This window comes from Nannobrachium achirus (genome assembly GCF_963921795.1).
Source record: "Nannobrachium achirus genome assembly, chromosome: 6".
Lineage (NCBI taxonomy): Eukaryota > Metazoa > Chordata > Actinopteri > Myctophiformes > Myctophidae > Nannobrachium > Nannobrachium achirus.
The window spans coordinates 66,795,241-66,821,016 of NC_137815.1; the positions used below are offsets into that span (position 1 = coordinate 66,795,241).

The 25,776-nt window shown below is 42.8% G+C and overlaps 1 protein-coding gene across 1 annotated transcript in view; it reads right to left on the bottom strand.

Annotated features, from left to right (window-relative positions):
* The window catches only part of LOC308287593 (metabotropic glutamate receptor 7-like), a gene marked incomplete at its 5' end in the record, with an annotated part of 266,695 nt that overhangs the window by 8,704 nt on the left and 232,215 nt on the right, over positions 1 to 25,776 (bottom strand). The window contains one exon of the mRNA XM_080728818.1: positions 1,268 to 1,514. Within this exon, the coding sequence (XP_080584944.1) occupies positions 1,268 to 1,514 (247 nt within the window). The remainder of the gene's footprint in view (positions 1 to 1,267; positions 1,515 to 25,776) is intronic.

The window sequence follows — 25,776 nt, forward strand, 5'->3', positions numbered from 1 at the left end:
TCTTCAAAACGTTTATCAAATGCTTGCACGTACGCACGTCACACACGTGCGTCAGCGTGTGTGTGTGTGTGTGTGTGTGTGTGTGTGTGTGTGTGTGTGTGTGCGCGCGTAGGCCTATAGTGCAAATGTAAATAGACAAATTTCAAATCGAAAGTCTGAGTTCAGGGAACCAATCACGTGGATCTTTTAGAGTGCATATCATCGTTGTCGGGTGGAAACCTTGTATGTCCAAAAGTGTTTGTTTTGTATTTATCATTTAAAAAATGAACTAAACTAGTGAAAACGGCCGATCTACAGGCAAACAACTCCTCGCGGACTGCGAGGCGTGTGTGCTTGTAGATCTGCTGTATTCACTAGTTTTGTGTGACGGCCTTGTATGATGAAGCGGGGCTTTACTTAGCGAAAAAACGTATACATTTGAAACTTGGAGATACAAGGTTTCTGCCCGACAGTGACGATATACCTTATTCATTCTTTGCGGTATCCAAGCAAGCAATATCCTTTCCATGGCCAATCACATTTTAAAACAATCAATCCAGGAAGTATAAAAATGAATCTGTAGTTTGGCGATTGAAAGAGTAACATGCTTCATTAATTTTCCATTTATTTTTAATTCAAAAAAGTAATAGCATTCACTTTGCTTTCTGCATCATTGGATTCGGACATAAAATAAAATGGATTCATTGTATATAAGTTACGCATATCATTTGGCATTAAGAAAACCTCCAAAGTACACTTCCTGGATTTGACTGAATAATGTCTGAATAATGAATGGATGATGTCATTCACCTTTCCATTTCCTATCCTTACATGCATACGTATACTCAGGTGTGTTGCACCAAGTTCTGGGCCCTACAAGGAGTCACTCACATTTTGTGCTTAAACTATTGAAAAATAGCAGATATACAAGCTCACAGCTTGAAAAAAAAAACTATGTTTCTATGTCAGTGGTGATCAAACATTTGACCCCCAAAATGATACGTATTTGGCCATGGACCCCCAACTCAAAATATTTAGTTCCAGGGACCCCCAGAAGCACAATTTGTGTTACTAATGTTCGCTTAAAAAGTACATACTGTATATTCAAAGATTTGCACACATTTTCATGACTTTTCAAAAAAAAAGAAGAAGAAAAAAGAAAAGCAGATCTACAAGCTGTGAGCTTATCTGCAATTTTTCAATAGCTGAAGTATAAAACAATTAAGGCCCCTCCACCTTGGGCCCTAGTAACTCAGCCCCCCCTTGTGACGCCCCTGCGAACACTTACTGTTTGGGTCGACGTTTTCACACAGCTCCGTCTTGGCCTCGCCGTTGGGTCTGTCGCCGGGCTTGTGGGAGAGGCGCGACGTCATGGTGGCCGCCGTGACCACGGCCTTGAAGGAGCGCTTCCTCTTCTGGACGTTGAGCTCCGGGTGGAAGATGATGACGTAGACCTTGGGCATGTAGAGCATGCCCAGCGCCACCGAGGCGCTCAGGTTCATGCTGATGGTCAGCGTGGTGGTCTGGATGTAAAGCTGTCAGGAGCAGGAGACACCAAGGGGAAGGAAGAAGAAGGTGAGAGTTGAGGTGGGCAGAGAAGTATGTTAGGTACTGTATTAAGCCCCTTTTCCACTGACATGGCCCAACACCACACCACTCCACACGGCCCACTTGTGGCAGGTTTTCCACTACAAGGACCTGGGTAGAGTGGTGTGAAAGTGGTACTAAACATGGTAAGTATACTAGGCTAGGCCAAACAGGGCCAAACAGTTCATAATGACTGATCACTTCCTGACTTTTCATTTAGACCACCAGGATATAGTTTTTAATACATGATAATACATTATATTGTATTATAACCACTATTATAATCTATTATAGTGTAATGCCGCGGATTGGTTATACATTAAACCCACCCCCACCGCTCGTTGGAGGAGCCGTAATTTTGGATGGGATAAAGTGCTTATTATGAACACAACACCAGACCAGAGAAACAGTAAACTCTGAGCTAAAGAAATATCTAACCAGACGTGCGTGCGCGTGCACGTGTGTGTGTGTGTGTGTGTGTGTGTGTGTGTGTGTGTGTGTGTGTGCGTGCGTGCGTGCGTGCGTGCGTGCGTGCGTGCGTGCGTGCGTGCGTGCTTGCACGTGTGTGTGTGTGTGTGTGTGTGTGTGTGTGTACCTTATCCTCAGCCCAGTGCAGAAAGAACAATGGCAGACTGCTGCGGCGCGGCATTAATGTTTCATGCAATGTGTGTTTTGCACGTTGCTGCCAAAGCCATGGCCTCGTGAACCCAATAGCAGGCTAAATATCGCCTGGACTGAATGCATAAAAAGGCTTTGGACGATGCTGTAATGGTGTCCCCAGAGCAGGTCTCACCGAGTTCATCCCCCAATGTCTTTATGTGTTACAGCTGCCCTGTGAGCGCCTGACGCATGATACTTTACGTCAGGGGTCTTCAACGTTTTCAGGCCAAGGACCCCTTAGCTGAGAGAGAGATGAAGCAGGGACCCCCTCTACATATTGTATGAATGTGTGATGCAGATTTTCATCGTTTTCACAGATAGATTCATAAACTTGTTTGACAGCACTGTCATCAGTCTATGTTGTATTTGTGTTTCTAGTTAACTTGACCTTTCACTCTGTACTTGGTCTGCTCTTTTTGACCTCTACACCAAACCTATTTGCTGAAAATAGTCAATCTACAAGCTCTTGTAGAGCAGCTTGTAGATCTGCTATTTTTGGCTAAAATTCACCTCAGAATAGGGATGCGAGGGTTCAAGTTGTTAATTTAAAAGAATGATCCTATCACAAAGATTTGGTGGCCCCCCTATAGTAACTCTGAGGACCCCCTAGGGGTCCCGGACCCCCTGTTGAAGACCCCTGCTTTACGTGGAGAAGGCAACAGGTTAACTCTAGGGATGGGACGGTATGACATTATCATGTCACGATTATTGTGACCAAAAAATTGCAATTTATGATATTATCGCGATAATCCAAATATAAGGAACTTGGACCCGTCCGTTTTACCAAATGTTACCGGATATGGAGCTCTGCAAATATAAGGTGAATTGATCCCAGTGCACGATCAATTTTAATCTCCACGATGCGATTATTGTGAGTGGTTTTAATTTATCACGATAAACTATATAACGATTATCATCCCATCCCTAGTTGACTCATAAGGGGGCGAGAGGGAGAGAAGTGAGGAAGGTGCGGAGAACGTAGAAGAGAGAGTAGGGGATGCGTTAAATATTTGAAAAAAAGAAGATGAGAGGTAAGATAGAAATGCATAGAGGAAGGAACTGGAAGAGAGTAAAGTTGAAAGGGAGAGGGGATGAATGAGTGAATTGAGGGTGGGGAAAAGGGAAAAGGGAAAAAGGTGGGTGTGGGTGACGAGAGAGAAAGAGTTGAGAAAATGGAAAGAGAGATACTGAGAGATACTGAGCAGACCTCCAAGCTCACAACGCGCCGCGCTGCAACGCACTGTGAGCTTGGAGGTCAGCTATTTTCGGTGCTTGATACCACACTGAACTAAGCATAATTAAGTCAATACTGGAATACTGGATACTTCAACATAAGATGCTGCATTCAAGTTCAGGAGAGTTTGGACGAGGCAATTCTCTTGAATGCTGCCTTCAGGTATGGCATGGAAAGAGGGGCATTTGCATTTCTTTCTCCATAGTAAAAAAAGCATTCATGGTCTGGAGAGGGCACTTTTTTACATACGGATAAAAAGGGCAGGGGCTCAAGCCCCCTTTGATGTCTATGTGTGTACGTGCCTGGAAAGAGAGATACTGAGAGCAAGAAAAGACTGATAACCACTAGTGCCTGACCAATGGACTTTGCTACCCCAGATTACGCCCCTCCAGACATGGGAATTACAGCATATACAATAGTTCAACTCACGCATCGCACTTCCCCCCCTGGCTGTGCTTTAAACGGCACAATGGATGAGGAGAACAACGTACAGTACAGATTAGCCTTCCCTAGGCTCAAGTTCATGTGCTTTTGGAGTGCAGGTGGATTGCAGAGAGGAGAGAGAGTCTGAGAATAGAACAGCCACGGTGTGTGATGATGGGTATTTGATTTGATCATGAGTAAATAAATGGGTATTAACAATCTGATCCATGCTCGCTCAGCCCTGCACAAATCAAAGATACTGGATTGGTTTAAACATGGGGACTCAACAAAATAAACTGACACGACAAGAAAGAGACACTGGTGTCTACATGACAAGAAAGAGACACTGGTGTCTACTGTCTACATATTGACAAGAAAGAGACAGAGGAGAAAGTGGTACAGTCAGCTGGGGCATTAAGGCCACTGTGGCCTCAGGTCATGGCATTGGTTTGAGGGGCACAAGGCCAAACTGAGGGGCAATGACAGCCATGGCCTTCATGGCCTCCCTGAAATTCCGGTCCTGGCCAAACCAGGACGTCTGGTCAATCTAGCCTAAGATGAACTCGGTCTGCATTTCATGCCATGCTGTCATGTTCCTCTGGGAGACGTCAAAAGGTTATGTTGGTAATAAATCCTTCAGTGCCTGTTGCAGCTATGGCACAATCCAACTCAGACAATTCCTGTACCCTCCAGTCTAAGCAATCAAGGCAATTCTGGGAGAACATCAGACATGCAATGGCTTGGTTTCTATAGCTTCTAGGAAAGTGTCTGGCACAATAATGGACTTCAAAGAACATGGACCAAAGCCATTCAAGAAAAGTGGCCAAATGTACCACCTCACTCCCTCAGCAGTCTTTTCTGACAAGCACAAACAAACCCAAATTCTCTCTTTGTCCGAGACAATGACACCTTCATCAGGCAACGGCAGGTGCACTTCTAACTCAGTCCCACTCCCCTTGTGACGCCCCTGGATATAACAGCATAACAAGGAAAGTGTGTAAAGCAGAGTTCCAGTTGGTTATCACTGCCAGATAAGAACCAGAGGTCCTTCTCTGTCTGATAAGTGCTTGATAAGATGACATAACACTCGTCACACAGCTGACACACTACCAAAGACAGCGCATTAATTGGGCTTAAAGTAATCAGGCCTGGAGATCTTTTAATCTGCATGTTCACTTGAGCGCATGCTAGTGCGGGTGTGTGTGTGTGTGTGTGTGTGTGTGTGTGTGTGTGTGTGTGTGTGTGTGTGTGTGTGTGTGTGCGTGTGTGTGTGTGTGTGTGTGTGTGTGTGCGCGCGGAACTGCGGATGTGCGGATGTATGCACCTGCAATATACATTTACCGTAAATGTGAATGTAGTGCATTCTGCTTAGTGTGCGTGTGTGTGCGTGGCTGCGTGCACATGCACATGCATATGTGGGAGTGTTTGTGTAAAATTGTGCGTGCATGCGTGGGTGTGTTTTTATAAAATTGTGCATGCGTGGGTGGGTGTGTTTGTGTAAAATATAATCTCCGTCCCCCGGGCTTTGGCTTGGTGAAGATAATAATCTAATAAAATCTAATCATAATTGTCAAGTCCCCCATATATGGTCCCAGTTGCTGCCGATCCCAGACTGCTGGAGGGAGCAGACGACCACATGCCTCCTCTTATCTGACACACATATTCTCAGAGAGTTTCTCACCAATGCCAGCATATCAAGGAGCAATAGCTTGTGATATCCCCATGTATGTGTATAACTGAGGATGTTATACGGTCAGGTGGGCACTAAGGGCATCTGGGCACCTCAATGTAAAATTGGCTATTTTGTCCAAAATGTACAAAAAAAAAATATTTAAAAAATGTAAGTAATGTAAAGTAAGTAATGTAAAGTATACATGCTGTGAACATGTATGATACATCATTATCAGGCTTAATGTTATCCTTCAACTTCTTGTTTATGCCCCAAAATTACTGGATATATGTTTTTTAATTTTTTTTACAAAATAGCCAATTTACATGAGGTGCCCAGATGTCCCTATTGCCCTCGTGACCTGTTACCATAATGGAGACACATTCTAACACAACTAACTACCACCATGACTGGAGTTGACAACCAGTTTAGAAAACTTGCAGAAGTCTGGATTTGAAAACTATCCAACACTGATTTCCCCCTGCTATCCTGTACAAACTGAGCTGCAGTGCAAAACCACAGAAATCTGTCGACATCCCTGGGTTGTGCCAGTGGAAAAAAAAAAAAAAAAAAAAAAAGAAAACTGAAAGATGAGAGAAAATGTGTCATGTCCAGAGAATACCGCCTCGTGAAACTTGCAACAGAAGTGACTTTGAACTGATTTCAAAGGAAAACGACGCAGTCTCATTAGCTACCTGATGAGCGGGGTAGTTTGGACGTCAGTGTTTTATTGTCTTTTCCATGAGCTTCATGGCATGAGCTCAGTGGGGAGTAGGGGAGTGGGCATAAACAAAGTCTATTAATTAGTTCCTTAGGATTTCCCTAAATAGGGGGAAGGACTCATCATTACTCCAGTCTCGGCATGGTGACAGATTTGGTGTAGGCTGAGAAAAACACCGGCAGTCAGTCAGTGCACCACAGTTACACTTTGTTTGTAGCCTAGTTTGTTTACTACAACTTGCCAGAAAACAGATCGAGACAGAGTGAGCTCTATAGAGTGCCGCCCTGTTATAGTTGGATTATGGTGTGCAAAACAAATACAGCGTTGAGGAAATAAATACTTAAAAACTTTGCTCAGATTTGCCATGGCCCATTACTACAGGGAGTCCTTCAAATCTTTGTGTGATAGAAACCTTTTTTCTCCTTTTTTATATTAACCACTTGAACCATAACATCCATATTCTGAGAACTTTAGCCAAAAATAGCAGATCTACAAGCTCACAACGCTGAGCTTGTAGATCGGCTATTTTCGGCAAAGATGTTTGGTGTAGATGGGAAAAAAGAGCAGACTATGTACAGAGTGAAAGGTCAAGTTTATTATAGCCTATTGACGCTTCAAGTGGTTAAATATCTGAAAACACAAATTGACATGAATCCAAAATACACTGATCATTGTGCTGTCAAACGATGGAACTATATGGAATCTGGGGGTCCCTGCTTCATCTCTCTCTCAGCTAAGGGGTCCTTGGCCTGAAAACGTTGAAGACCCCTGTTCTATTCTGTTCTATTCTATTCTATTACAAAGCAAACCCACAACTCAACTGGCTTAAATCAGTTGGTTTAAAGTAATCTTATACTGTATACAAACCTGGAACAGTACTGATAAACAGTTTACCCAGAAAATAATACTCAGTTCCCGTCCCCTCACTTTCTAAAGCTGGAGGCCAGAAATGGCATCCGGTCGGTGGGCCTGGTCTCCTTTGGCAAGGGATTGGGAGCCAGACAGCCAGCGATGGGCGGTACTTGTTTTTAACCCATTATGCTTTAACTATTAAAAAATAGCAGATATACTAAGCTAGCTTGTAGATCTGCTATTTTTGAAAAATCTTGAAATATTTAGCAAATCTTTGAATATGTATTTTTTAAAAGCGAACATTTGTAACTCAAACATTTGCTTCTGTGAGGTATGAGGTAATAGAACCAGACTTCAAGAAGGCCTATCCATGCAGCAAAATCTCCTCCAATAAGAAGAAAACAAAAGAGAACGTGTCACCGCAGTTGAGGCTGCAGCTACTGTACTGTACTATATGTGGTGAGAGCACTGTTATAAATGACGATGCTCAGCTAACTCCCCAACCCCCTTAGAGCAAATGTGGCTCATCTGTCTCAGCAAAAGCACAGCCAGGTGTCTGGCAGCAAGGACTGAGCCCAAGTTGAGCAAAATGGGCTTAAATGACTGCCGATTGTCTCTGTGTAATTGAGCTTGAGCTAGATGCTTGCATTTAAAGTGTTTCCCATTTACAAGCATATTTCATTCTTCAAAATATTATTCAGAAGGTGACAATACAGACTGCTCTTGTTTATTTTTGGCAACCAACAAAATAGCATAAATTTGACCCTTAACTAAATTACAACAATTATGTAACAGCAGGAACTTCCCAGCAGGAAGTGCAACGTTAAGCTCTGCTGGGTGCGCTCAAATTATGAGGAATAAAAAAAAAGCCAGACAGTTGAGCACTGCTTTAAAGCTACATGAGAAATAGTTGTGAGCTGGTGTTGCAAACCAGAAATAGACACGTCCCGTTGCAATAGCAACTCACAGGGAATCAATCAGGGTGGCTGTTCTACTTTACACTGTCTGGGATGAAGGAGGCATGCAGTTGTCTTTGCAGCAGCCAGGCAAGGTAGGTAGGCCTACAGTATGTTAACAAACCTAGTGAAAATAGCAGATCTACAAGCACACAACGCATCGCGTGCAAGGCATTGTGTGCTTGTAGATCGGCTATTGTCACAATTGTTTAAAATAAAATTAAAAAAAGTAAAGGTTTTGGACATACAAGGTTTCCACCTGACAACAACGATATAGGCAATATATATTAGGCCAATAAGGAAGAGCTGTTCCCCTGCAGTTGTCCCTACTGGCTGCAGAAAAACTAACATTCCATTCAAGTGAATGAGGTAATGGCCAGACTTTACACTTGATTGTATTAGCTTAGTATTAGTATTAGTTTTCATAAATACTTTGTTTTCAATCGTTAGTTACTTCAAAGTATTTGGTTCAATTATCATGATATGAGTTTAATAAATTATGGTCCCATTATTTATTTTAATGTATGATAAACTAGGGTTTGCTTCTAGGGATTCTACTGGTTCTACCGGGTGAAGACCTGCCCTTGCTGCTCTTCTAAATATGGATGGTCATCAGAACCTGCTGACATGTTGATGACGTACTGTACACCGGCTGACGGGCATAAATATGAGAGACACAGACAGACAGACAGACACATGGAGACATCTTGTGTATTGCCCTGTAAACAAATGGAGTTTTAATGAGCACAGCACAAACGTGACACATAGTTCAGCCAATCTATGAAGCTGATGGGTTGGGTTGGCCAATCCGGGATGCCGATGCCAACTGTCTAAGAAAATGTCTGTAAAAAATAAAATAAAATAGAGTTTCCTGGCAGGACACTTCAATCATTCCCTTCTGATGCTATCAGGACCAGGGCTTTTCCTCTCCTCAAGATGAGCAAGAGATTTAGACACAATTATAATCTTCCAGGCCCAGCCTGCAGTTCCATTGCTAAAATTAAAAAGCTCATCATTAAAATCAAAGATATCAAACCTAGAAGTAGAATTAGCCAATTCAACATCAGAAATACACTTCTGTCCTAGTTTTACATAATCATGGACTTGATTCCCTTCAAAGCCAACCTTGAGCACCCATTATTATATACTTTCAGTCAGATAACTCACGAATAGAATAAACAATATAGAATGAACCAATATATTGTAAAATGTGAATGCAAGTGTATATGTAATATTTAATCTTGGCGTTAATTTTTCTCCCTGCTCACAAACAGCGCCTAACAAACCACTGAAACCAGGAGGCATACGCAGAATGAACGCAGGATGAATACAGACTCGGGTGACAATAAATACCCGCCCACATAGTGCAGCACAGTGTTAACCTCTCGAGCAACGGCATCAATCCAGGGAAACGTTAGGGGGGGACAATTCAACACAAACACTCTCTGACAGTCCTCTCGTCATAACCAACGTTTCTTTCTTGTTTCCACGGTTAACTTTTTACCTCAAGAACAACACTTTGACTATAGCAGCAGTTTGGCACAGCGACCGTTCGTCAAAACACTGGTGGTAAATACCTTGACTGAATTGATATTCCGTCCTCATCTTCCTCCTCCTCCACAGATTTCATTAGGCAGCAAAAACAACTAATCCTTCCTTGTCTGGTACGGCGGCATTCCTTATTAACTCTTTGAAACGGCAGAACCAAAGTTATAAATAATAACGTCTTCTATTGCGTTTCTCTAACTGCGCGGCAACTGCATGTTTTTTTTTTTTTTTAGGTATAATTTTTATCCCACAATTTTGTAACCCATTTTTTCACCCAGTGCCAATTGCCTATGTAATCCTGGGCTCTGCTCTCCCTCTGCCAACCTGGGGAGGCAACGGACTGACCTCATGCTTCCTTCTATGCATGAGGAGTCCAAGTTGCTTCTTTTCACCTGACAGTGGAGATTTCCCTGGTTTGGACGTAGCGCGTGGAAGGAACACGTTATTCCAACCAGTTCCTTTCCCCTCCATCAGGCGCCCCGGTTGGCCAGGGGGAGGCATTAATGAGACCAGGATTACGTGCATGTTTTTGTGAGGGTATCAACCCTAGGAGACACGGGGAGAACATGCAAACTCCACACAGAAAGGCCCTATCGCCGGCAACTGCATGTTTAAGCAATTCAAGCAATCCATTATTGATATTTATGAATTATTATCCAATATAAATATCCACATCCAATATACAAGTAAGGCCCATTAATACAATTGCCAAGAGGATGCAGCACATCATGCTCTGATAGACATCTGGCTCAGCCTCCGGCAGGAGAGGAGAGGAGAGGAGAGGAGAGGAGAGGAGAGGAGAGGAGAGGAGAGCGACAAATGAAGTTGTAACAAGGGAGTGGAGAGGATCGAAGGAAGAACAGAACAGAGCAGAGCAATAGGCACGAAACTGAGTGGAGAGTTGAGTGGAGATGAGGAGAAACAAGAGGAAAAAGATGGATGGGAGGAGAGAGCAGAGCAGAAAGGAAAACAACATGGGACAGGCTGCCACCAATGCCTGTCTGACGAGGAAACTGCAGTCCAGAGTTGAAAGAACTCATACTGTAAGTGTATCCTAGCTCAGAGGGAGAGTGTTTCAATTATGAACAAAGCAGACAGCTGTGTGTGTGTGTGTGTGTGTGTGTGTGTGTGTGTGTGTGTGTGTGTGTGTGTGTGTGTGTGTGTGTGTGTGTGTGTGTGTGTGTGTGTGTGTGTGTGTGTTTGCGTGCGTGTGCGTGTGCGTGCGCGTGCGCGTGCGTGCGTGTGTGTAAATAAATCCTATGAAAAACAGAGATGTTTGATCTGGGTGGGGTTGTTCAGCAGACTTCACTGACCTTTATGGGTCCACTTGGTTCTATTTGTACACTCTCAGGGTTAAATTAACACTTTTACTGTGTACCATGTGAATTCAACTCCGTTCACAGAACCACAAATAAACCACACAAAGTATTTGTGCTAAATACAGAAATATGGAACTGTCACTGTGCCATCCAAACTCTGTGATACAGACAAAGTCAAACCTTTCCCGCCCAGCAACAGCCAAAGGGGTCATTACAACATCACGGTCCCCTCTGCATAAGGTGACCGTCTCCCTTCGGTTGGGGACAACAGATTGCAAATGGATCCCCCCCTCCTCCCCCTCCCGCCAGGTGACGTAATAAGATTGTCCCTGCCTACTTTTGGAGCGTAAATGTAGCTGTCTTGATAGTCATAATTATGTGGGACACGGCGGTTGCCCCAGGCGGGCTCTAAGTGCCGTAAAGTGGCTGTCACCAGCAGACACTTATTGGCCCTGCCTGGCCCCTGTGTGCCGTGTGGCGTAAGGCAGTCATCCCAGAGGTGCTCTCTGCCACTCGCTTGATAAATGATGGCTTCTTATGGTCCTTTCTAATGAGGCTCCCTCAGGACACAACCCAGCAGCAGACACCTTGCCAGGCTCAATAATACCTTCCACAACATTTATTCTACCTGTGTGTGTGTGTGTGTGTGTGTGTGTGTGTGTGTGTGTGTGTGTGTGTGTGTGTGTGTGTGTGTGTCGCCAGTGATGGAAGAAGAAGTGCTCACGTGTTTTACTTATGTAAAAGTATCAATGCTGTATATTGCACTTTGTTACCAGTAGACATCCTGTATTCAAAAAGTACCAAAAGTAAAAGTACTCATCATGCAGAATGTCCCATTTCACAAGTTCCAAATTAGACTAGGCAGGATTTCAAAAAAAGTGCTTATTTAAAGTCTTGAAGGAAAATTTTGTTAAATTTATGGCATATATGTTTTCTAGGGTTATTACAATGTGCTGAATCCAAATCTGCTGTATGCCCAGCTAAAAAATGTCCGCTAAGCCCTCATATGGGTATAGATGGGCATAAGCTTGAGGATTGGTGGATTGACCTAACCCTACCTCTATGGAAGTGCCGCCACTCAGACAATTAGAAGTCAATGTCTGAATGGCATCATGTCGGAATGGAAAGCGGCCCCCACTGGTGGGTTATTAGCTTCACATGACACTTTGACCAGACTATAAGTGGGCCTATATCCATAATTGGTCAGGTTTCCATGATGAAACGGGCACAAACCTCTAGTAATTATAATGTTGGTTTGAGCACCACTCATAGCAACATTTTTCAGGAAACTGTTAGGATTTAGAAGACATAATCTGCCTCAGGTATTAAGTCATTTCAACACTGCATAGTATTCACATTGTGTGTGGGTGTAATCATGTCAGTTTAGCCACGTAAACCATCTTCCTTAGTTGCTTGGGATCCACCAGGCCTCTGTACTAGTATGGATGGATCGAAATGTCATCACGCAGTGACGTCACAACATTGTTATCACAACCAATGTACTTGTCTTAAAAGTAAACGTCCAATAAACCAAATGCCATTCAACGACTATTCCAACAACTAATTCAACAGTCCTTTAACAACCTGTAGATTTGTTGCACTGATTCACTGTGCTGCTGGTGTGTGAGATGTTTCTCTGGACAATAGATCTGAAAGGAATACCTAAGGATCTCTACCATGGTGCTGTGGTAGTCAGACACAAGCTGTACGCATTTGGAGGAGTCAACAGCTACCAGAACAACAGGGATCAGATTGAAGTCCACATCTTCAACACAGTGTCTTTGTGTTGGAGGAAGTTGCCCCCAGTGACAAATGGAAGAGGACGATGTCCCATTGAGGTTCCCTCTGGGCGCTATGGACACACAGCTGTGCTGATAGAAGAGATTGCCTACATCTGGGGAGGAAGGTATCCTTACTGCAATGTGCTTTATGCCTTTGATGTTGACACCCACAGCTGGTTCAAACCCAATATTTCTGGGTCTATTCCAGAAGCAAGGATCAACCACTCTGTCTGTTTCCTGGAGAAGGTCATGTATGTGTATGGAGGAAGCAACCAGTTGACTGTATTGACTAATGACATGTACAAGTTGAACACCAGCACAATGGTCTGGTCTTTAATTAACACAAGGGGAACTTCACCGCCTGCTTCAACACTTCACTCTGCCACCATCATTGGAACAAAGATATTTGTATTTGGGGGTGCCAGGGGAACTTAAACAACAATACTGTGTTTGACACAGAGACCAACTGCTGGCTGAAGACACCTTCTGCACAGCTTCTACCAGAAGAACGTTCAGGTCATTCAGCCTTTGCCTACAATGGAGAGCTGTACGTATTTGGCGGCTGGAATGGGAAACAGTGCTTCAATGATCTGTGGAATTTCAGTCCAGAGACCCTTTCCTGGAAGCAGGTTGAGGCCAAGGGGAAAGACCCCTGTAGGATGCGTGGGATGGGCTGTTGCATGGTGGGAGGTCGTATCATCATCTTTGGAGGATACACAGCATACCATACAATGTCTGATAACCTGTACATCTTAGATTTAAGTCCTAGCCTGAAGACGTTATGCAAGCTATCAGTTATTCATTATGGTCTGGATAAGTCTGAACTCCCAAATGACATCAGGTGGGAACTGGCAACCATGACTACCAACAGCAACAGAACACAATGACAGCCCCACACCACACATATGCAGACCATGTCTAAGCAAACACACACACACACACACACACACACACACACACACACACACACACACACACACACACACACACACACACACACACACACACACACACACACACACACACACACACACACACACACACAAGCATGAAAGTGGCTTGGAAGCCGATTGGCACCTTTTGGTTTCAGCATAGCGTTGGCCACCATCATTAAATGGTCCATTTCGAGGGCTTAGCGGCCATTTTTGAGCTAGTCACTAAATGTATAAAACATATTTTGTAAGTAGACGATTTACAAGCTTGTGAATCTGCTATTTTCAAATGGACGATATATATATATATATATATATATGGCATACGGTTTTGGTTAGTGCTTAGTGTGTTTTGTAATAATAATCAAAATCTACAAAGTAATTCATAACTAAAGTTTTCAAATAATTGTAGTCAAGTAAAAGTTCAATATTCACATCTAAGGTGCAGTGGAGTAGAAGTAAAAGTACTGAACTGGAAAAACTCAAGTAAAGTAAAAAATACCCCAAGTAAAGTAAAAATACAGCATGAGTAAGTGTACTTAGTTACTTTAAACTGTTGTGTGTCGCTGTGTGTGCTATACAGTATTGAACAGCGTTAAAACTTACATGTTTTATACTAAATGCCAGTTGTCATTTGTGCATGTCACGTGTGTACAGGTTATCAATGGTATTGATAATATTCTAACATGACAAAGTACAAGGCGTTGCTGGAACGCCTTTCTATCGTAAATGCAAAGAATAGCATGCAATAATGCTATGCCCTAGCGAAGATCAGTTGCCTGTGGTCCAAACATGTCGACTTTAATGTAGGGCTACACTCTACAATAAAGGATTTGTTTAAACATACTGTATTTTTCCTTCCTGGTGGCATCTTTGAGTGCCTTGGATCTACAGTACGTGTCTTACTTAGATATGCCTTACTTAGATATGCCTGCATTTCCTAAGAAGTTAAGACTCCCACTTGAGTGCTTGGTTTCCTTTCGGGAGAGTGTTTTTTTTGCAGGTCGTTCAGTCCCAGTGTATCAAAAAGGCACCTCGGTTAAGGCAGCGGGAGCTTGTGATTGGCTGCGCGGAGGTGACGAAAGTCGGGGGGAAGGAGATACACCTAAACCTAACCTTAACCCTAACCCTAACCTCAGTAAAACTATGCCTAAACCTAACCCTAACCCTAACCCTAACCTCAGTAACCGTGACGCAGGTGACCTGGTGAATGTTAAACTGGTCGGACCAACGATGCTTAACCGAGGTGCTTTTTTGATACACTCGGACTGAACGACCTGCAAAAAATACTCTCCTGTTTCCTTTCCCCTGGGGTAAAAAGAAACCCAAAACCGAAGACAAAACATATCAATTCCCTCAGCCAATCAAAGATATCTCTCCACGCCTCTCAACGATTCACATTTTTTAACGTGCTCGTCCAGGGACAGTTTACTGTATTTAGACCCCACTCAATCTTGACATTCTCACCCCTTCATCTTATAATATATTACTGTATCTTAAACCATGAATATGTAGGACATGCATTCTTTGATTTGCTATTGCTGATGTATTTGGGATTGCAATTACCGGTACATTTTCTTTTTTATTTACATTCTCTTAATATGGTGAATTTGTACACTTTTATACCATATTACTGTATCTTAAACCATGAATATGTAGGATAGGCATTCAGAAGCTTTATAGCTTCAGCCTATTCCTTTTGATCACCTCAAACAATGCTACTGTTCTCTTATGCTTTTGTGGATGTAAGACTTGTATAAACGTATGCTTGCTACTGTGAGTTGATCAAATAAACTAAACTAAAAACTAAACTAAATGAACACCTGCTGGCCCATCAGGATCAAATCAAAGACAAGTTATTTTCTCTGTTGTCTCCCCATCAGCTTACTTTTTAGAACAAAAACAAAACAACCCTGCAACTGTATGAGGATAATGTTGGCAGAGATACGCGATAACTGAAGCCTCATATACACCTATACCTTACTTTGTACTGTGCTTAAAAAGGGGAAGACTTTGTAACTTTGCTAAGAGAAAAACGTACTGAGAAAGCTATTAATTTGTCACTGCTGTGCTCAAAATAAAAACTCTTACTGATCATCAGTTAAATTGTTATAGTTTGGATATGGCTTTGGGCATATTATGCTGCGTGTATTATTGTAATGGATCAGTAGGTAGTAGGTATAGTATTGCTTTGCACTAAGAGCACTATATGCACTTTCATACTTAAGATTATTGAGAGGGGCGTTTCCGAGAGGCGGGTCTTATAGCTCAAGCCTGGTGGGTTTAGGAAACACGCATACTTCATCATTTAAATATATCACCCAAAAATATCCAGGGTATTCACGCTTAAGTGGGCGAGAGAGTGTTGAGAATGAGGGAATTGCTGGGGAGAGAGAGAGAGAAAAGGGATGAGAGAGCATGTGAGAGGGGAGAGACAGCTGTGGAATTCAAATGAGGAGTGGGAGAGACCTGATAAGCTCAGAGTGACAGAAGGATGAAAGTTGTAAAAATTGTGAATTTCAGATACGCACATCCCTGTGGGGGACGAATGCTGACGATGCATGATACTTGATCAAGCTGTGAGGACATAATGACTACACTATCTGGCATGAAAAAGAAAAATGATTCTTAACATCACAACTGTTACTTTCTTTCTACTTTTACCTGACTTTAAAATCTGCAGTGTTCATTTAAATATGTTAACATCTGGAGACTATAAAAGCCTCATCGCGGGGTTAGATCTACTGTGGCTTTTTTTCAATCCCCCCTCGGAGAGATGCTGAAAACCTTGGGGACAGACATGAATGAGACCTGGATGAAATCATTCACCATATTATGCAGATACAAGGAGAGAGAGGTAGTTCAACACACCTAGGCAACACAGGAGCGTTCCCTTCAAATAGATCAGTGGTTACCAAACTTTGAACAGTCCTGTACGCCCGCCCCTGAGGCACTCTACATTCTGCTGAGCAACCCCCTGCACTGTGGGAAGAATACAAAAACTTCCATTTAAAATATGGTATATTAGCATATTTCACAGAAGGCATAAGCTGATGCAAGGCTCTTTTGCGGCACTCCCTCACTCAAGAAGCCTTCCCTTGCACCTGCTAGCAGTTAGCATATATATATTTGTTTACATAATTAATTGTTTGCATATGCAGGATTATTATGTTACTGCAATATGTAATGACCCTGCACAATTCACACAGTTTATGTACAGTAGCCTCCTCGTACTGTACAAATTAGACACCGTGATAATATAATGCATTGTAGTTGCATTACTAGGGTGCTTGTGTTTATTTAGATATGGTCAGACACTTAAGCCCCTATCATAGTAGGCACCGCGGTGATAAGCTATCCACCGCAGTGTAGTCTTTTTAAGTCATAAAACTAAAACATTACGTCATTACACACGGTGAAGAGCTATCCACCGTGAACCCCGACACATTTCTCTGTTTTTACTTTCAGACAGATCGACCCATCACCCCGTTCACTGATTGGTCGATCTAGACCAGTCACAGTGATAGGACTTCACTGTGACTGACTTATTTTCTCACTTTAGGTGGATAGCTTTACACCGACATTTTTAGGTGGTAGGCTCTTCACTGCTGACTCTGATAAGGGCTTAACTGTATGAAGCACTGACTGTAATGGACACTTTATTTGTTTTTGCATTGTTGATGCTTCTTGTTTATCTTTTTGCCTTGTGCATTGCGACGCGTTGTGAGCTTGTAGATCGGCTATTTTCAAATAGACTAGGTATGAAATAGGGCTAAAGTGGTTCATGTATGTTTTATAAGATTATAATTTATACCTGCAAAGTAACTAGTGACTAAAGTTTTCAAATAAATGTAGTGGAGTAAAAGTACAATATTTGGATCCGAAATGTAATGGAGTAGAAGTAAAAGTATTTGAAATTGGAAATACTCAAGTTAAGTACAAATACCTCATAATGTTACTTAAGTACAGTACTTAAGTAAATGTACTTACACCACTGGGGACAGCCCTATGCCAATCAACTACCTTTTGCATTGCCTTTCCTGCTCGTACATCCTCCTCGTTGCATGCACATCACGTAATAAGAAGAATGTTAAACGAGTTAACGGCATGACTGAGGCACAGCAGGCAAAAGAACAACCGACAAGGAAAGAGATGGTGGATGGAAACAGAATGAGAGAGCAGTAAAGAATGTAGTGACGGAGAGATGAGGGCAATAGAGATGAAATGGTAGCTACACCACCGCACAGCGGTGTTAAATTGTCGAGAGAGAAAATGGGACTGGTGAGAAAAATAAAATGCGGGGCCGTAAAGACGTGAGGAGCCAAAGAGATGCGATGAGAAATGGAAGGAAGACAGAGATTGAGGGAAACAGGCAGGGAATAGAGTGAGAAAATGAGAGGAAAAAAGAGCAAAAGGGTGTTATCGAGGAGTTTGAAAGGTTTGGGAGAGAAATGGAGGGAGCAGAGCGGTGGTGGTGGGAGTGCAAATGAGTGAAGGAGGCATTACAGCTAAAGATGGGAACGGATGTGAGAGAATGAATGAGTTTAAAGAATGGGAGAGCAGTTACAGGGGGAGAGAGGGAAAGATAATTGAGAGAGAGACAGAGACAGATAATCTAATTAGGTGTTTTGTTTGCAGCTGAGTGGGGGTATTAATATAAATAATATAACAATAATTCAGCTGCAGGGAGGGTACTTTTGCTCTCTTGGGGATATGCATACTGTATGCTTTATGCCAGGGGTCTTCGACGTTTTCTGGTCAAGGACCCCTTAGTTGAGAGAGAGATGAAGCAGGGACCCCCACAACCTGTTCATAGATTCCATATAGTTTCATCGTTTGACAGCACAATCACCTCAGCCGTACTTTGGCACTCGCCCTCCCTCATCATCAGCGTATTTTGGATTCGTGTCAATTTGTGTTTTCAGATATTTAACCACTTGAACAGTCAATACTTAATAAACTTGACCTTTCACATGTCTGACCTTTCACATGTACTTAGTCTGCTCTTTTTCCCCTCTACACCAAAGCTCTTTGCAAAAAATAGCCGATCTACAAGCTCGCAGCGCGAGGCGTTGTGATTGTAGAGTTCTCAGTTCTCAGAATATGGACACTAGGGTTCAAGTTGTTAATATAAAAAGGATTGGAAGATTTGGAGGACCCTCTGTAGTAACTCTGAGGACCCCCTAGGGGTCCCGGACCCCCTGTTGAAGACCCCTGCTTTATGCTCATAATGTATCTGATTGTAAGTAAGAAACTTTAAGCATGCCTGCTCCTATGCACCTGCCATGCACTCAAAAGAGTTATTTTTCATGTAATGAGTTTAACATTTGGTTTCATTGTCTCCTGACCCTTTGTGTGTGTGCTATCTTGCCTGTGACTGTCTGACTGAGAATGAATGAATGTGAAGCCTACACTTTGTTGCACAGCGGTGTCAGTTGAAGGTGATTGATGATTCAAAGCACTGGAATGAACAACGACTGCTCAGCGGTTAAAATGTATGTTTTCATCAGTCACTGGCACTGCATAATGCTTTGTCAGGGGTCATTTGAGGGTGTACATCCAAAACAGACTGTATATTTAAAGAACAGTGGGAAGACAAAACAAAGTATTAACTAGAAAGATTGGAAATTTCAAGTGTGGATGCAGACGTGACTTTATTCTGCAACAAGCTAACTGTCAATACTGGAGCCAACAGCACTCCCAAATGACTCTGGTTAGTGTGGTAATACTGGAGCCAGCACCATGCACTCCCAAATGACTCTGGTTAGTGTGGTTGCCCCAAGGGCAACACACTGTAGTTCTGGGGAAACTTTATTTTCACAAGATAAACTTTTCCGCTGCCATTGGAAATTGATGGAAACCAGATGAAGCAATTGGACATTGAAGGTAAAACATTTGAGGAGTGGTGCTAGCTGGAGTATTGGTTGAGCTTCACATGACAGTTAACATGCTGCAGAATATAATCACGGCAACCACACTTGCTCACAACGCTGCGAGGCGTTTTGAGCTTGTAGATCGGCTATTTTCAGCAAAGAAATTTGGTGCAGAGGGGGAAAAGAGCAGAGTGAAAGGTCAAGTTTATTAAGTAGGCCTACGGTTCAAGTGGTTAAATATCTGAAAACACACATTGACATGAATCCAAAATACACTGATGATTGTGCTGTCAAACAATGAAACTATATGCAATCACCTGGAAATGTATAGCAAAGAGAGCAAGACAAGCAGGAAAGCAAAGTCTTCATTGGGCATGAAAATGAGCACAATGGATTATTATTAACTCTTTGAGTGCCAGCGCCCTCTAGGGGCCAAAGAATGCCAGCGCATCTCTCATAGGCGAGCGCTTTAGCTTCCAGGACTTCAGCTTCCAGGACCTGACGTGCTCACGTTCATGCACGGCATGGAAATGTCCCGGATGAAGATGCTAACAGAATGGCTATTCCCATTTTGTCATCTAAAAGATCATTTTTGGGCGATTTCGCCGTAAATAAACCTCGCGCCGCTTTCCTAAAACACAAAAAAGAGATATAAGCCTTTAAAGATGCGGTCTTTCATTGGATTAGGCGGAGATTGGCGATTGCGTTCGCAAATTACGGCCGGCCGGGACGTTGTTAGCTTTCGGCTAGTAGCTACAAAAATCAAGCCAGGCTTCAGAAGGCCTCTTATCATTTTATTCATTTAATTAAATAAAGCCGAACTACTTCGGAATCGGCACACTCGTGTACTCATCGGAAGCGGCGCCGAACATCGGGTGAACATTGGGGAGCTCAAAAATGTATTTTAAACCATTTTTAATGGAATATATCGTCGGACAGAGTAGAACGGCTAGCTGGCTAGCGGCTAGCGAGCCAGGACCACCCACGACTCTACAAGCAGCTCGGGGTAAGTGAATTAATAAAAAAAAGATTGTATTGGATTGAAATAAAGCCGAACTAGTTCGGGATCGGCACCAGATGAGTTAAGTCACTGGAAGAAATATGTTGACCCATGAAATATGCACATCAACATTATCCTTTTCTTCTCACCACTGAATAATATTTAAGCCCTTTCAAGTGCTGCCTGACCCAGTTCTACTATAATAATATAATATACACTTTGAATCTTCTTGTCTGAGGCAGGCCTTATAAACGCATGCCAAATCTCTGATAAGCCTGTCAAGTTGTTTGGATTGATGGGCTCCTGAGGATCAACCCTTCACTGCTTTGCATTTCATGTATACTGTATATGGAACTGCTTTGCATTAGATAAACACAGCATACCATATGAGAGGCAAGAACTGCAGCCACAACGGACCCCCTGCTGTGTTTGACATATCTATGCAATTCAGTGCAAGAGGAGATGTGCGTGCGTGTGTGCTTGCTTGCTTGCGTGCGTGCGTGCTTACGTGCGTACGTGCGTGCATACATGTGGATGCACAAGACAATTTGCTATCCAGACAATAAATAGGAAACCACACTCGCAATTTCTCAGAATTGCATCTTTCTAGTTTTACACCTGATCTACAAAGAAAAGGTGAGAGGCGGATTGAGAGGTAGAGGAAGAGAGATGCGCGTTTAAGAGAGACAGAGCTACATTTCCTGTTACAGTGTGACATAAGTACTATTATCTTTGTATCATTGTTTGTTATTCACTTGTTTTCATTATTACTATTATTGTTAGGATGTTTGTTGTTCAGTGGCATCCATACGCAACATTATGATTTGTTTTATTATGTTATATGTTTGCTTTGGCAATGTAAGATACATTTTATCATGTCAATAAAGCTTTTGAAATTGAATGGAATTGAATTAAATTGAATTGAATTGAGAGAGAGAGAGAGAGAGAGAGAGAGAGAGAGAGAGAGAGAGAGAGAGAGACACACACACACAGAGAGACAGAGACAGAGAGAGAGAGAGGCTTTCCTATCGACTGAGTGAGATGTAAGTATGAAAAGCGGCAGCAACACCAAAGTCAAGTTCTGAGCCTGTCAATCTCCAGCTGCTGTAAACAAGCAGAGATGCTGACACCAGAGAACAAAGTGTGTTGTGCCTCTAGAATCCCTGCTGATACACTGGTGGACACTGGAGCTGGTCCTCTTTAACAGCTATAGTGATACAGAACACTGGAGCTGGTCCTCTTTAACGCTATAGTGATACAGGACACTGGAGCTGTCCTCTTTAACGCTATAGTGATACAGGACACTGGAGCTGTCCTCTTTAACGCTATAGTGATACAGGACACTGGAGCTGTCCTCTTTAACGCTATAGTGATACAGGACACTGGAGCTGTCCTCTTTAACGCTATAGTGATACAGGACACTGGAGCTGGTCCTCTTTAACGCTATAGTGATACAGGACACTGGAGCTGGTCCTCTTTAACAGCTATAGTGATACAGGACACTGGAGCTGGTCCTCTTTAACGCTATAGTGATACAGAACATTGGAGCTGGTCCTCTTTAACGCTATAGTGATACAGGACACTGGAGCTGGTCCTCTTTAACAGCTATAGTGATACAGGACACTGGAGCTGGTCCTCTTTAACAGCTATAGTGATACAGGACACTGGAGCTGGTCCTCTTTAACGCTATAGTGATACAGAACATTGGAGCTGGTCCTCTTTAACGCTATAGTGATACAGGACACTGGAGCTGGTCCTCTTTAACACTATAGTGATACAGGACACTGGAGCTGGTCCTCTTTAACAGCTATAGGGATACAGGACACTGGAGCTGGTCCTCTTTAACAGCTATAGTGATACAGGACACTGGAGCTGGTCCTCTTTAACGCTATAGTGATACAGGACACTGGAGCTGGTCCTCTTTAACAGCTATAGTGATACAGGACACTGGAGCTGGTCCTCTTTAACAGCTATAGGGATACAGGACACTGGAGCTGGTCCTCTTTAACGCTATAGTGATACAGGACACTGGAGCTGGTCCTCTTTAACACTATAGTGATACAGGACACTGGAGCTGGTCCTCTTTAACAGCTATAGTGATACAGGACACTGGAGCTGGTCCTCTTTAACGCTATAGTGATACAGGACACTGGAGCTGGTCCTCTTTAACACTATAGTGATACAGGACACTGGAGCTGGTCCTCTTTAACACTATAGTGATACAGGACACTGGAGCTGGTCCTCTTTAACAGCTATAGGGATACAGGACACTGGAGCTGGTCCTCTTTAACAGCTATAGTGATACAGGACACTGGAGCTGGTCCTCTTTAACGGCTATAGTGATACAGGACACTGGAGCTGGTCTTCTTTAACAGCTATAGTGATACAGGACACTGGAGCTGGTCCTCTTTAACGCTATAGTGATACAGGACACTGGAGCTGGTCCTCTTTAACACTATAGTGATACAGGACACTGGAGCTGGTCCTCTTTAACAGCTATAGTGATACAGGACACTGGAGCTGGTCCTCTTTAACAGCTATAGTGATACAGGACACTGGAGCTGGTCCTCTTTAACGCTATAGTGATACAGGACACTGTAGCTGGTCCTCTTTAACACTATAGTGATACAGGACACTGGAGCTCCTCCTCTTTAACGCTATAGTGATACAGGACACTGTAGCTGGTCCTCTTTAACACTATAGTGATACAGGACACTGTAGCTGGTCCTCTTTAACACTATAGTGATACAGGACACTGTAGCTGGTCCTCTTTAACACTATAGTGATACAGGACACTGGAGCTGGTCCTCTTTAACAGCTATAGTGATACAGGACACTGGAGCTGGTCCTCTTTAACGCTATAGTGATACAGGACACTGGAGCTGGTCCTCTTTAACGCTATAGTCATACAGGACACTGTAGCTGGTCCTCTTTAACACTATAGTCATACAGGACACTGGAGCTCCTCATCTTTAACCTTATAGTGATACAGGACACTGTAGCTGGTCCTCTTTAACAGCTATAGTGATACAGGACACTGTATATATTGAGTGTTCGGGGTTTTAAATAATCATGTAATTCTGCCTTATCGTGAACTGCCAAGTATGGTTATGTATGGTATGGTTATCATATGCAATGATGTCTTAGTGGTGATAGTGGTAAAGAGATATTCCATTACACAAAATAATACTAATACTAATACTAATAATACTAATATATAAACAATGTAAATTAATGGAAAGCATACAGGAGAATAGTCTGAATTGCTTGTTCTACAGCAGGGGTTCTGGTCCCCCCTGAGGCACTCTACCTCCTGCTGAGTACCTCCAGAACCACAGCACAAAAATTATAATAATAATCTAACATTTAGCATACATTAGCATACATAGTAACAGAGGGCATCAGCTGGTAGGTGGTGGGTTATACATTGCGTACGTGCTTGCGTGCGTGGATAGATCAGAAGATCAATCAGTGTTGAAGTGCTGAAACGTGAAGCAAATCAGTAGTTCTCACACGTACAAGATTTTTCAAAGAAAGAATTCAAAAAGGGGATCTCTGATAATTAAATCGAAGAAGAGGACCTGCACACCGTCAAGAACTTGCAAAAACTGTTGCTCTTTATTTCGTCGGTTCGGTCATTAGACCTTCACCAGGACGGACAATGTTGTCCCTCCCCGGTTTCACTGAGTCAACTGATGCAGTTGGAGGAACTGACAGCCTGTTTCAAACACCTTTCTTTAAAGAAAAAACATAATACATCCGCAGATGTCCACAGAGATATATTTTTTTCCCCAAAAATGAAATAATCATAATAATTATTTTGTCAATTGACAACGTGTCTCACCCCCAAAAGTCATATTGTGACTTATTGACCAAACGTCAATATGTGGTAAAAAAAAAGTCACCTGTTGACTTCTGGGGAATCAATGATTTAGAATTCTGTCCCTCAGCGCCAGCATGGGCTGTATGGAGTGTCTTAGTTTAAAGCTAGTCTTTCAAGACATGTTGGCTCCCACAAAGTGTTAAATGCTTCCGCAAAAATACATACGCTCCAAAAGTTCTCACTCACGCACGCACGCACGTGCACGCGCACGCGCACACACACACACACACACACACACACACACACACACACACACACACACACACACACACACACACACACACACACACACACACACACACACACACACAGATTTTAAGTGGATCCACTAAAGGAAATGTTGTACAGTGTGTTCCATACAGCGAAGCAATTTTCAACCAATCTATCTTATCTCTCTGTGTGTGTGTGTGTGTGTGTGTGTGTGTGTGTGTGTGTGTGTGTGTGTGTGTGTGTGTGTGTGTGTGTGTGTGTGTGTGTGTGTGTGTGTGTGTGTGTGCACGTACATGTATGTGTATTTGGGGGATAATGCGTGCATAGAAAAAAAGTATGTGTGTACGCATGTGTATGGAAGAGTGGAGTTATGAATCCAATAGCGCTTTCACATGCATGTGAACACACACACACACACACACACACACACACACACACACACACACACACACACACACACACACACACACACACACACACACACACACACACACACACACACACACACACACACACACACACACACACACACACACACAGCATGCTTGCAATGACTGAACGCTATACGTTCTCATCAATATGCTGCTTCATTTGGACTTATGCCTTGTTCAATAACTCTGACTTGTAGCTAATGTTATGACTACTGAATGCACATGTCAGGAAGATCAATGCTTTGACATGAAAGTATAGCACATACATACAGGACAGGATAGAATAAAAACTACTTGGGGCGTTGATACTGGATAGTCGTACCACGTAGTCGTACCACATAGGCTTTACTTTGATTTCAAGTTCTTAAAATCAGCCTTTTGATAGAGCAGTAGTTCTCAAAGTGGATTCCGGAGACTCTCTAGGTTCCTTTCTGGGGGTCTAAATTGACCCTTACAAGTCTGTAACTTTGACAGTGTACAAATGGAACCAAACGGACGCGTCAGGGTCTATTTGTTCCATTTGTACACTGTCAAAGTTAAGGAGAAGACCTTCAAATTGCAAAGTTTGAGAACCACTGTGATGGAGAATACTGTGTGTCTCACATCTTATATTAATTTTACCCTGAATTAACTTGAAAATGGCAGGTGAACATCAAGACATTTCTGAGCTGGGTTAAAGCGCCCGATGTCACAGGATCCTAAAGGGAGTATCATAGTA